This window comes from Marmota marmota, unplaced genomic scaffold, assembly GCF_001458135.2.
Source record: "Marmota marmota marmota unplaced genomic scaffold, marMar, whole genome shotgun sequence".
Lineage (NCBI taxonomy): Eukaryota > Metazoa > Chordata > Mammalia > Rodentia > Sciuridae > Marmota > Marmota marmota.
The window spans coordinates 7419013-7431314 of record NW_026000077.1 but is presented as its reverse complement, the minus strand read 5'-3'; the positions used below and the strand labels follow the sequence as shown (position 1 = coordinate 7431314).

The following is a 12302-nucleotide window of genomic DNA, read 5'->3' as shown; positions in this document are numbered from 1 at the left end:
CCCCCCCCCAGCTCCTTTGTTCATTTGGTGGGTTGTTCATTAAGCCTTCAGCAGCAGGAATGAGGGAAACTCTGCTTGTACTCATTGAAGGCCATTCTCAGTGAAAACAGCTGTGAACCTGTGTAATTTTTAAAATCAAGAAATAGGCTAAAGTTTACTACAGTAGTCAAACTACTACTGATTGTGTCTCTAAGGTGCCGGTGGCTTTTATAAAACACCAATCTTATATGGTTCTCAAACACCCATACAAGGTAGGAGGGGGCATCCTTGTTTTTAAGGCTATAGTGTCTGAGATTCAGCAAGGTCATGCAACTTGCACAAGGTCATGCAACTTGCACAAGGTCATGCAACTTGCACAAGGTCAAATAGCTGGCAAAGAGCAGAGAATTTGAACCCAGGTTAATCTGGTCACAAAGCCACCAAACTGTCCCGCTACCCACTCATTATCCAACTGTGGCCTTGCCCAAGAAAACATATTGCTAGTTTTTATTTTCAGAATGAGTGGGGAAGGAGTTGGAACAAAGTGTGCTTGAATATCTGCTGACTGACACTTCAGTCACACCACTGACGAGATAACATTTCTGAATAGCAGGTCTTCTAGAATGAGGAGATCACAACTCCTCGTCTTCCTTTTTTTGTTCCTTCTAGAAAAAATCATAGGGCTTTTTCTTTAATATAACTTATGTTATCAACAACATTGGCCTTTTTCCCAGTTAAAAAACACATGTTTACTGTAGAAAATACAGATGCACACAAAATGACATGACTTTTCAAACTTAGAGAAGCTGCTGAAGAATGTGGGCACTGGCTCTGGATTTCCAGGGTATGGGCCCTGCTCTGCAGGTCTGTGTATGATGTTGGCCTCATCATTTTTGTGTCTGTTTCTGGTCTGTGAAGTTGGAAATAGCCAAACCTCATTGGATTTTTGTTAAGTTTAAAAGAGTTGATAGCTGCAAAATCCCCCAGAGGTAAACAAGAGATTTTTAACATTTTAACAAATATTCTTCTAGTCACCCTCTCTGAGCCTGTGTATTCATGTGCAAATATATATGCTAACATACATCTATTAATAAACAAAAGAGGTAATTTTTTAAACCACCTACTTTCATCAGGTTCTCTGCCCCTTCCTTACCCCCACATGTCCTTCTCCATGACTTGATGGTTGCCTAAACCCCAGTGTGTGATGGCATGAATGGAACTGAATACATTTGTTAGGTGTATAAGTTTCCTAGTTTTGCACTGAGCAGATTGGAGTAGTTGTGCCATGAACATTGCCTCTGGGTGATAGGAGCTTCGACATTCTTCAGAGCATACCTTTTTTTTTTTGGTGGGGGTGGGGGGAGCTCAGAACCTGCCTTGATTCTGAGCGTGGCAGCACTGTGAATTCATATGCCAGCCCTGAGCCGGCCACTTGGACTCTGGCTCTCGCATGCATGTTATCCCCCTTAAATCTGAAAAAAACATGTTTCTGAATTGAACTTCTCTGGTATGACTGCTCTCTTGATTTGCAAGAAATCACAAACCCGATTGTCCTCTTGTTCCACTCTTGCCATTTCTGAGGCGCTAAGAAGCTGTCCTTAAAATGCATCAGAGGAGAAGCCCTGCTCCTTGCTTGCCAGGTTGGTCCCACCTTTCTGGGTAGAGAGCTGCAGTTAAATCTAGGCCATGCTGGGCACTGAACCTTGCTGTTTTATGAGTTTCTAGTGATGTGCTTAATTCCTTTAGTGGTATGAAGTTCTTGCTGGCCTCAAGTTGGCAGAAACCATTGATTAGTTCCCCCTTCCCTACCACCCATCCCCTCCGCTGCCTTCTGACACTAGCAAAGCTGACTGTCGCCTGTCCACACCTCAAGAACATTATATAGAGAGACTTGAGTCCAAGTTTGGCATGCAGAAGGCAAGAGTGATGAGCTGAAGTGACTGGGGACAATAGTCTCTTGTGGGATACACCTCTGAAAAGGTTTGTGGTTTAAGGAGATCTTTTCTCCTACAGCCTAACAGAAGAATCAGGAGTATTGGGAACCTGGTATTTTAAATGATGTACTTTCTAAAGGAACTCAGATGCATTGTAGGACGCTACTGACAGATCATGCTCAGGCATCCAAAACATTTAAGGGAAGAACCTGATTTTTTTTTTTTTTCATTCTAATCTAGGGACTATATTTTTTCACTGCTGAGAAAAGAATCTAATAAGTTATCAGGCTAATGTGTATGCAGAATTGTAGAGGAGCCAGTGTGTCTTTGAGGTATGCTAGATCAGCATTAGGACTTAAAAAGAGAATGATGTGTATCTCACATTTGTAAAACTCAAAGCATCAATTATTCTTGGTAGTGTTTTCCAAAGTGATCTCTAATTAGTTTCCTCTTGACACTCTCCCTGTGAGCAAGGTTAAGTAACATTACCCTCTTTGCAATGATGAGGACTCCGAAACAATGAGAGGTTAATTGACAGTGCCTTGTGGTCTCTACACTGAGGCTGACCCAGCCAGAGGAATTTCCTCTGCCTGTAACTCCTGCTTTCCACTCCAAAGGGTCTGCAGAGCCAGGGCTGCCTCAGGGAAGACTTCAACAGAGACAGGAAAAGTCTTGCTCAACCTTCATTATTATTATTATTTCTTTTTCTTTTTTGGTAGTACTGGGGACTGGACTCATCAGCCATATTCTTGCATTCCTGTTTGGGGACTGCTGAAGTGGTAGTCTCTTGCAAAGTCATAGTCCAAGTTCCTCCACCTAGAAACCGTTTTGCTGCCTTGAGCCAAGCTGTAGGAGTGATGGATGGCAGAAATAAATTATTTTTGGCTCAAATGCTCAGTCTTGGCAGGGGGCCCTTTGTATTTGAGATGTAAACCTGACATCTACAAAAGGCTTAGGAATCTGATGTTATTTTTTCCCTGTAGTTCACATGTTGGCCTCTTCTGTAGAAGGGTTATCAGTTGTCCCTCATGCATGTTCCTGTTAAAGCTTACTTTCGATTCAGATATTGCAAAATATGTAATTAGGAGCACAGAAATGTTTCTAATCTAGGAAGCCCTTGCATCTCTGCCTTCTGCCCCCAACAGACCAGCTAACATCCTTGAATCATCTTGGCTTACAGCTCCCAGCAATGCAGCAGATCAATGCCACAAAGCCAGGGTTGGTGGTGCCACTGAAGACATGGTCTTATGTAGGACGTTACCATACTGATGGTAGTTATCCTTGTGTCCTGACTGTACTTTTTTTTTTTAGCTCCATAAAGGCCCTCTCATAATTAGCACAAGTACTCATAAGATTGTTATGGGCTTGTGGAGGGCAAGCTTAATAAGAGTAAGGAAAGCATATAATTTTGAGCTAGAAAAATTGGTCTAATCTTCCCTCTATTTATGAGTTATGGAGCCTTAGGCTAACAGGTCTTCTTTTTGAACTTTACATTTTTTTTTCAGCTATAAAAATGGGGATATCTACCTCATGATTAAACTATAAGGCCACACTAATAAATATGTACTTCGTAGACAGAAGCAGACCAAGTCTGGGACCAGTGAGTGTTGCACATGGCCTTAGAATGAGGTTGCTACAATTCGTCCACTACCCAGATGTCCTCCTCTGTACCCAGTTGTTTACCTTAAATTTACACAGGGTGGGGAATAGACATTTGCCATCTGGGACTTGGAAGTCTAGAAATTTTACTGGATGGGGGGAGATCAAGGCCAGACATGGTGAGCAAAGTGGACGCTGAAGTGACTTTTCTGTGTGTTTTGTCTGGAGCAGGGATCCTTGGTCACCACTGTTGTTCTTTTCTTCCTAGATGGAACAAGAAGATAACCAGGGTATGTGTGAACACCAGGACTCAGAAGACAGAGCGATGGGCTCCGATTTTGAGAACACGGAGGACAGGGAAGGGGACCCAGAAGAAAGAGGAATGGGCTTGAATTCACAGGATGCAGAAGAAAGAGGCCACCTGGAGCTGGAGATGGGCCCCAACCCCCAGGAGGAAGCTCTAAGTGAGGACTTCAGGGGAAGGGAAGTAGTGTCCAACATCTGCACAGGTGAGGAGGTGGGAATTTCCCCCACTCACATTCACATCTTGCTTTCTAGAATTACAAACAGGGGCAGCATTATCTTTGGGGGAGCTTTCTAGAGACCATTAAGCAGGATTCTGTACTAACATAGCCTTTCTAGGACTGGTCCTTGGGCACATTATTTTCTTCAGTCCAGTCTGAGGTGGGCTGTGCTGGTAGGCATTGGTGAAGAGGCTCACTCATGGGTACAGCACTTCACAGTACAGATCACTACTGTTAATTCCCAGTTCTAACAGCACTTCAGTTACTCAGGTGACACTGGAAGGGTCGCTGGAAATGAGTTGCTGAATTTGAAGAGTTACTGAGCACAGTGTTGTGCACAGTATCCAGATGCAGGCATACCTCCTCTGCAGACAAGTAAACAGTGTTAAATGACCTGTTTAGGTTCATGTGACTAATTCCCAGAGTGCCCAATTCTTCTACAAAATCCCTTGCCATTCCTGACCTGAGAGCTGGATCTTTATCCACTTCCAGGTTTCTGTCTTTGGGCATTTGTTACTTTATCCAGCTGAGTACATGCCCCAGGGTCAGAAATGAGCTGAAATACTCTATGCTAGGACTGTAAGGTTACATTCCTTACGCCTGACAAAGTCCCAGACTCCCTGCTGCCCTCCCCCACAGTGCACACAGCTTGTGGCCTTCCATAACTGAGTAACTTCCTGCAGTGCCCTCTGCTTGGGGATAAAGTAGCTAAACACTAACAGGTGTGTATCCTTGAAGCAGCCTCCAGCCTGGACTCAATAGCTCTAGCCTCCATGCACTTTCCTTCTATCATCACTCTCCTCCCCCATCCATAGATAAGACCAGAAGGTGAGTTTAGTTTGTTGTTTCACCTGAAGCTGTACCAGGCTGCAGTTTTAAAAAGCTGGGTTCATAATCATATATGCATGGAATTTATTTGCTTCATTTTAGCCTCCTGCCCCTCTCCCATGCCATCTCTTTTTCAGACTGCCTTTGAAAGTCGGTCTAGGGCTTGGTTAGGCCAAGTGTTTTTATTTATTTATTTATTTATTTATTTATTTATTTATTTGTGTGTGTGTGTGTGTGTGTGTGTGTGGTTAGCTACGCCGATCTTTTCTTTTGAGGCAATAGCCTTACAAGGCACTGGTAGCTCTCAAGCAGTGAAAAACCTTTTCTCTGGAGGTCGAGATCCCAGGGAGTTCCACCTGGCACAGACTCTGCCATTTCCTGCATTCAGATAGCTCCGCTGGGTGGGGCCTGCGGAAGAACTGGAAAACAAAGTAGCAAAGTCTGCGGAGAGTGTACACTCCTTAGGCCTTTTCTGGGAGGAACCTAGTGGGAGCGGGGCTGGAATGTAAGGGGCTGGGTGGAGATTGGGAGCATTTGGGGGAGGTGCATTACACCTTGGCCCACACACTCTTATTGTCCAAGCTCCTTTCCTCTAATCTTATCTTGTTGAGCGCTAGGTCAGTAAGCCCCTCTGCTTTCTTTTCAATGTTGCAGAGGGATTGCTGAGTGAGGAGGAAGCTGTTGCTCTCCATGAGGAAGATGATCAGCCTGGTGTGGTTGACATGGGGATGTTCCCAGGTCTGTCGGAATCAGACAGCATATCCCGGAGTCCCCAGGAAGAGGAGGAGGAAAGTACTGGAGAGAATAGGTTGGAAGAGGAAGAAGAGCAGCCGCCACCTCCCATACTTCCCTGGAGGCGCCACCTGTCCCTGGGAAGTCGCCACCGAGGTGACAAACCTGCTCACCGCCGCTTCCACCGCCTCCACCACCCCATGGCCATGGATCTCGGGGAGCTAGGCAGCCTGGTGGCTAGCATCATGGATGCGCCCACCATCTGCCCCGACTGCGGGGAGAGCTTCAGCCCAGGTGCGGCTTTCCTACAGCACCAGCGTATTCACCGCCTGGCAGAGGCCGCCGCGGTAGCCAGCCTGGAGCCCTTCGGCCTGGCGGGCGAGTGCGGAGCTGTGGTGGGGATGATGGGGATGGGCGTGGCGGGGGGCTTTGGAGCTGGGCCCGCACTGGCCGGTCCCCCGCGCGAGAAGCCCTTCCGCTGCGGGGAGTGTGGCAAGGGCTTCAGCCGCAACACCTACCTGACAAACCACCTGCGCCTGCACACTGGCGAGCGGCCCAACCTGTGTGCGGATTGCGGGAAGAGCTTCAGCTGGCGCGCGGACCTGCTCAAACACCGGCGCCTGCACACCGGTGAGAAGCCCTATCCGTGCCCGGAGTGCGGTGAGGCCTTCAGCCTCAGCTCGCACCTGCTGAGCCACAGGCGTGCGCACGCGGCCGCCAGCGGTGCAGGTGCTGCAGCGCTGCGCCCCTTTGCCTGTGGGGAGTGTGGCAAGGGCTTCGTGCGCCGTTCACATCTGGCCAACCATCAGCGCATCCACACGGGCGAGAAGCCTCATGGTTGCAGCGAGTGCGGCAAGCGCTTCAGCTGGCGCTCGGACCTGGTGAAGCACCAGCGCGTGCACACAGGAGAGAAGCCCTACATGTGCTCAGAGTGTGGCGAGACCTTCAGCGTCAGCTCGCACCTCTTCACGCACAAGCGCACGCACTCGGGTGAGCGGCCTTATGTGTGCCGCGAGTGTGGCAAGGGCTTTGGGCGCAACTCGCACCTGGTGAACCACCTGCGCGTGCACACAGGCGAGAAGCCCTTCCGCTGCGGCCAGTGCGAGAAGCGCTTCAGCGATTTTTCCACGCTCACGCAGCACCAGCGCACGCACACCGGCGAGAAACCCTATACATGCATTGAGTGCGGCAAGAGCTTCATCCAGAGTTCGCACCTGATCCGCCACCGCCGCATCCATACTGGCAACAAGCCGCATAAGTGCGCAGGCTGTGGCAAAGGCTTCCGCTACAAAACGCACCTTGCACAGCACCAGAAGCTGCACCTGTGCTAGGGTTAGGTCGGAGGGAGGTCGCCCTCTGTGAAGCATGTAGGGAATAGGTGTCCTGGGGACAAACCCTATTGAAAGAAGTGGGGAAGGGGCGGGAGGGGCAAGCTGAGAGTGACTGAGGAGCTTTTGAGTGTTAAGGAGTCCCCAGTAAGAGTTGTTATTTTGGGGTGCTATATTTTTGCCTGCTTCCTCTCCAAGAAACTTTTGGGAGATGTGTTTGAGTAACGACTTCCTCAAATATACCCTGTAGGGAGTGAAGGGGCTTGGAGGAATAGGTGATTTGAGGACCTTGAGGAAGGCGGTTTGGAGAGTGGGGGTGGGAAACAGGATGGCAGGCAATAGAGTAGATTGGGCTACAATGACCTGGGGGAATCAGGGGAGGAAGTATGGTTGGAGTGAGAATAAAGTATAATGCGGGTATAAATAATTCTGAACTGGTCCAACCAGGTGGTAAGCTAGTGTTTGCCCTGAGCCCCCAAATCAGCTATAATCGAGGAGACTCTTGTCCATCCTGAAGGAGAGGATATTTAGTATACTCTTCCTTTCTCTGAGCCACAGTTAGCTGCTATTTTGAGGCATCCAAGGGAACCTGGGAAGAAAACTACACAACCTCATTTCAAGGGGCGACTTCTAGGGTGTAGAAATACATTTGTAACTGGTTCTTAGATCTCTTGAAAAATCCTGCTCTTGCTTCTGATTCCTTGGTACTGCCTTGAACACCCTCTAACTTTGTGCTAGGTCAAAATCATCTACGTGGTTGACCTGCCCCTTGCCCTGTGTCAGGTGTGTGCCAGGCCCAGTATTTCTTTAAGGTGTCACTTGTGATCAGGAAAATGGAATAATCTCAGCTATGTGTGACTTTCCCCTTCCCAGGTCAGCTTGATGTCTGTGTTTCAAGTGAACCCCAGATGGTAAACTGCTGTCCTAATGATCTGCTACAGAAGTCAGTTAGCTTAGGAGGTTTTTCTGGCAGTATGTGAAAAATCCAGGAAAGCAACGTTCACAAGTTGGAATGCAAGGCTCCTTTGTCTTTTTGCCTTCAGAATTTGCATGTGTGCCCTGTTACCCGCTCACCCCCAACTCCATTCATATTGATGAGGGATCTAGTTCAAGCAAGAATTTCTTTTTTCCTTCATGTGGAAGCACAGTGGAAATCTCAAGGCTTTACACAAAGAGGGCAAAGTCAGGGAGAGGTGTAAATGCAAAATTGCCAAATAGCACAAGCAATGAATGTTTTCTAGTTGTTATATAGATGCCAAAATAGCACTTTTGTATTTGCAAAGTGCTTTATGCTTTTTAATGATTGTTAGTTGTTTCTCACGTCTTTGTGAGCTAAATCAGTATTATGACCTCTGTCTTAGGGAAAGCCTGGGGGCAGGAATATGGCAGGCTGACCTGAACAAAGGCTGAGGACAGTGTGAAGAGGTATGGCCTCACCTTTTGTGTTCTCCAGCTCAGCTGCTAGGAAGACATACCTGTCGTGATTTATATATATAAATAAGGACTGAACATTTTTACCTTTGATTGAAAACTCAAAGCTAGCCTAGAAGGGCCAAAGATGTCCTTATTGACAAAGCTGGTCTTTGTCACCTAATTAGAGTGACCTAGTTATGTTGCATTTCTAGTAGAGGGCTGTAGTTAGATGACTTTTGTATAGATTTCAGTTCCATATGCTGAAAGTCCCTTCCCTAGGTTAGCCTTTAGAAGTTAGAATTGTGGGAAACAGTATTGTTTTCTTCACTAACATTTGTTACCCTGTACTATTCATAGAAGCATCTTCATAAACTGTTGGACACAGTTGAAGTGGGGGGGGGGAATAAAGCTACAAGACGGTTTTTACAGTTTTAGCAAAGTTTCTGTGAATGCTAGTAATTTATACTTGATCTGTTGTATTCTAGCAAAGAACTTTGGGGACTGTGGAAAAGCATGTTTTTGTCATTATAAGAACACTGAAAAAAATTCTGCAAATTCTGGGTTTGTGTGTTGCTTGTTGATCTTGCCCTCTGAATTAGTTTACTGCTATTCATAAATACAAATAGATGTTCATACTAGGGATAATTTCAAAATACACTAATTCTTTTAAATTTTCTTTTAATCAAGAGTTATACCAGCAAACTACATTTCCATTATTTATAATGACTCTTGTAGTCTAAATTGAATACCAAGTGTACAAGATCACCTAAAAATAATGTAGCCACTTTATAGGTAATCTTATTCCTTTATTTTTTTTCCCCATGCACATCTACCTCTTCCATCTGTTTTAAGTTCTTTCAAGTCTGTGCCTGTGAAATCTCTTCCAACTTTTGATTACTCGTGGATTGATTATCTACTTTACTGGTTGTTTGGTCTTTTGCTGCCGTCATTATGCACAGTCTCATCAGCATCAAATATATTACATATCATCAGCAGCTTTGAGAAGAGGGTTCAATGGAAAGTGAATATGTGAAATGAAGGCAGTAGAAATCCTTGAACTTCATTTGCCTCTGTTCTTTCTATTACCATGGATAAGAGAATCAGTCATCATGTCAATGTCTTTTCTATGAGCAAAGCCTTTAGCAGAAGAAAGCTGTATAACCATCAAAATCCCACTCCCAGGGTGTATTTAATTTGTGAGTCCATTTTTCTTACACTTCTTCAGGGAAAATACCTGCATTAAGTGAGGTTAAATACATTTAGGAGGTTGTTTCTTGTCTTAAGTTTTAGAATAGTAGTATTTTTTCGGTAAACCCTATTAATTGTAGTTCATCCTTGATGGTGTTAAAGATTCCTTACTCCAACTTGTTGATGATGATGGAGGCAAATGAATTATTAATATTTGTTCCCTGGTGAGTTTGGTCCAGAGTAGGCTTCCTCTGCTGCCCTTCACTAAGCAAAACCTGGAGCAGTTTAGACGTGAAATGGTTTTGATTAAATCTTGAGTTCTAAGTTGGAAGAAGAAAATGAGATGTTAACCCTTTGAGCCGTGTGGTCTCTGTACAATCAAGAGGCTGTACATATGTGAAAAAAGTACAAATTAAGAATCTGTGTTCATAGACAATCTGAACTGTGTTTCTGAAGTTTGTGCACATTTTCCTTCACTGTAATGTTATTTTACATCTGTTTGTTAAAATAGTAATTTAATAATCTTAAGAGTAACAGGTTTTATGTGAATGTGCTTGTGTATGTGAGAATTGCCTTGTTTTCAGGTCATTTTATTTAATGATGGTTCCTTGGACAGTATTCTAATGTTCATCAATCAATATGGAATATTTGTCATTAAATCCTTATCAGTCTTTTACTCTGTCATTCTTTCTTCCTTGTTTGTTATTTGTTAAATGTCATTCAGTTCAACCTGTGGAAGCTATGTGCTGCTAAAACAGGCACTAACAAACTACCAGATCTGGCCTGACTCTGTGTCAATAAAATCCTATTGGAATATAGTGTCACTCATGAAGTCACCTTTATAGATTGCCTATGGCAACTTTCATGCTGCATGGCACAGCTAAGAGGTTGTGACAAAAGCTACATGGGCCATGATCTTAAAATATTTACTATCTATAGCTTTAAAAAAAATAACAGTTTTCTGACTCTTGTAGTAGAAAGTTCATATGGATCCTAAATCATTCACAAATTAGCTAAAATCTGAAATCTGAATAGTTTACACATTCTTACTGGTAACTCAGAGTGGCACACATAGACTAAAGTGGTTTTGGCATGTTGGGAAAGTGTTACAGTACTGGTATCCATTTCCAAAGATCTGTCTTTGTGCCTTATTAGTGTGTGGGGGATTAGGAGAAAGGTCAAGAACAAGTAGTTTTGGAGAAAGGAACTTCCGTTTCCAATCTAATCTATATAAAATGTATTCCTGAATCACATAACAAAATATTTTCTTTCCCTCAGTTCAAAAATGTAAATTAGTGATTACTGATAATACTGAAGGGAATGTAAGAATTAGACTGACCTTTTTGCTAGTCTGAGCTAGTTCTCTACTCAGCCAAATAGACATCACATTAGCAGTTCCTAAGGATGGAATCACAAAGACAGAGGTAGGAGGAAGCTTGAATCCACGCTGCTTTTAATGATCACGGTTATCTCCTTGTTTGTGCACTAGCCCTTTCCCTTCCCAGCCAGGCCCTGGGCAGGCATGTCCCTAGGAAGCTTCAGTCCCAGAAGCTGTGCCTATCACATTCCTTGCAATGCCTGACTTTTGAAAGCATCAACTAGACCAGCTCTTGCTTCCACAGGCATCTCTTGAAAACACTAAACTCCAGACTTGGTAAACCTGCCTTTCAGAAGCTCAACAGAGGATCTGGTCCTTGGGTCTATACCCCAAGAGTTGCCCCACTTGAATGGGCAGGTAGAGCAGGATTCTGCAACAAACCAGTGAGAGGAACCATATCTGGTCCTCTGGGAATTCTTGGGTTTGATTAATTCAATAGAGACGTTCTCAACCTTGGAGAGGTTTTTGTACATTTACTTTTTAAATCTAGCTATTGATGAATTGCAATGAAGCCTAAGTGTCTAATTTTATGAAAGCAGCCCAGGAAATTTTAATAGCAAACAGGGTTGAGAACCCAGTAGGACCAGTTAAGGACCTCCTTTCTTCCTGCAGAAGTCAGGAAGCAGGGAATAAAGGCAAAGGGCATTGTAAGATTCCCAGGCTTTTCTATCAAGGGCTCCTGGAGACCACCTTCCATACACCTTCCCCAAGTGGGAAGATACTGGTCAGGGCCCGACCAAGTGCCTGTCTTTGCTGTTCACCAGAGAATGCAGGAAGGGGGCATGAAGGCCACCACTGGCCTTTGTCTGTATGTTCCTCTCACATTTAGCCCTCATCCCTCCTTTCTGGCCTTCATCCCCCAACTCTTTCATTGACCAGAGCACTTCTCACTTTTCTCAGCTGCCCTTTGCAATGACCATGTCCCCTTTAGCACCAGTGGCAAAGGGGAGAAACTTGTCCAGCCAGTCTCTAGCATGAACTGCCTAGTGCTGGCCTCCTGTTTTCCTGTCAGAGCCTCAGGTGCTTCCAGATTTCAGTTGCCTGCTGCCAGCCTGGGGTTTCAAGGTCATCTCTGCTAACTCACATTCCAAAGGTTTTCCAGTTCTACCTGCTCAAAGGGAGTATAAGGTACTCTTCATCCTACTCTGCGTGCATCCAGTAACCTGTTCATCACAGCAGTATGAAGTTCTTTGCGTTCTGTACCCATGAGGACCTGGCAAGGCATGTCGATATCAAGTTGGCCTATGTTTAAGTGCTGCAGCCCGGCTGGCTGGGCAAAATAACCAGGGGGTGACGAATAACTTGTGTACGTTGATACAGCAGGAGTAGGAGCCATTTATTGCAGGACAGGAGCAGTATTTATACATTCCACACAGCTTATCTAATTAGCATAAACTAG

General features: G+C 45.0%; 1 protein-coding gene across 2 annotated transcripts in view; it reads left to right on the top strand.

Moving 5' to 3' along the window:
• Positions 1-10201, top strand: part of Znf697 (zinc finger protein 697) — a 28961-nt gene extending 18760 nt beyond the window's left edge. For both annotated transcript variants that reach the window (XM_015502255.2, XM_048814593.1), the window contains exons 2-3: positions 3781-4021; positions 5519-10201. In XM_015502255.2, coding sequence (XP_015357741.1) covers positions 3781-4021; positions 5519-6927 — 1650 coding nt within the window. In that variant the 3' untranslated portion in view covers positions 6928-10201. The remainder of the gene's footprint in view (positions 1-3780; positions 4022-5518) is intronic.
• Positions 10202-12302: the final 2101 nt, after the last annotated feature.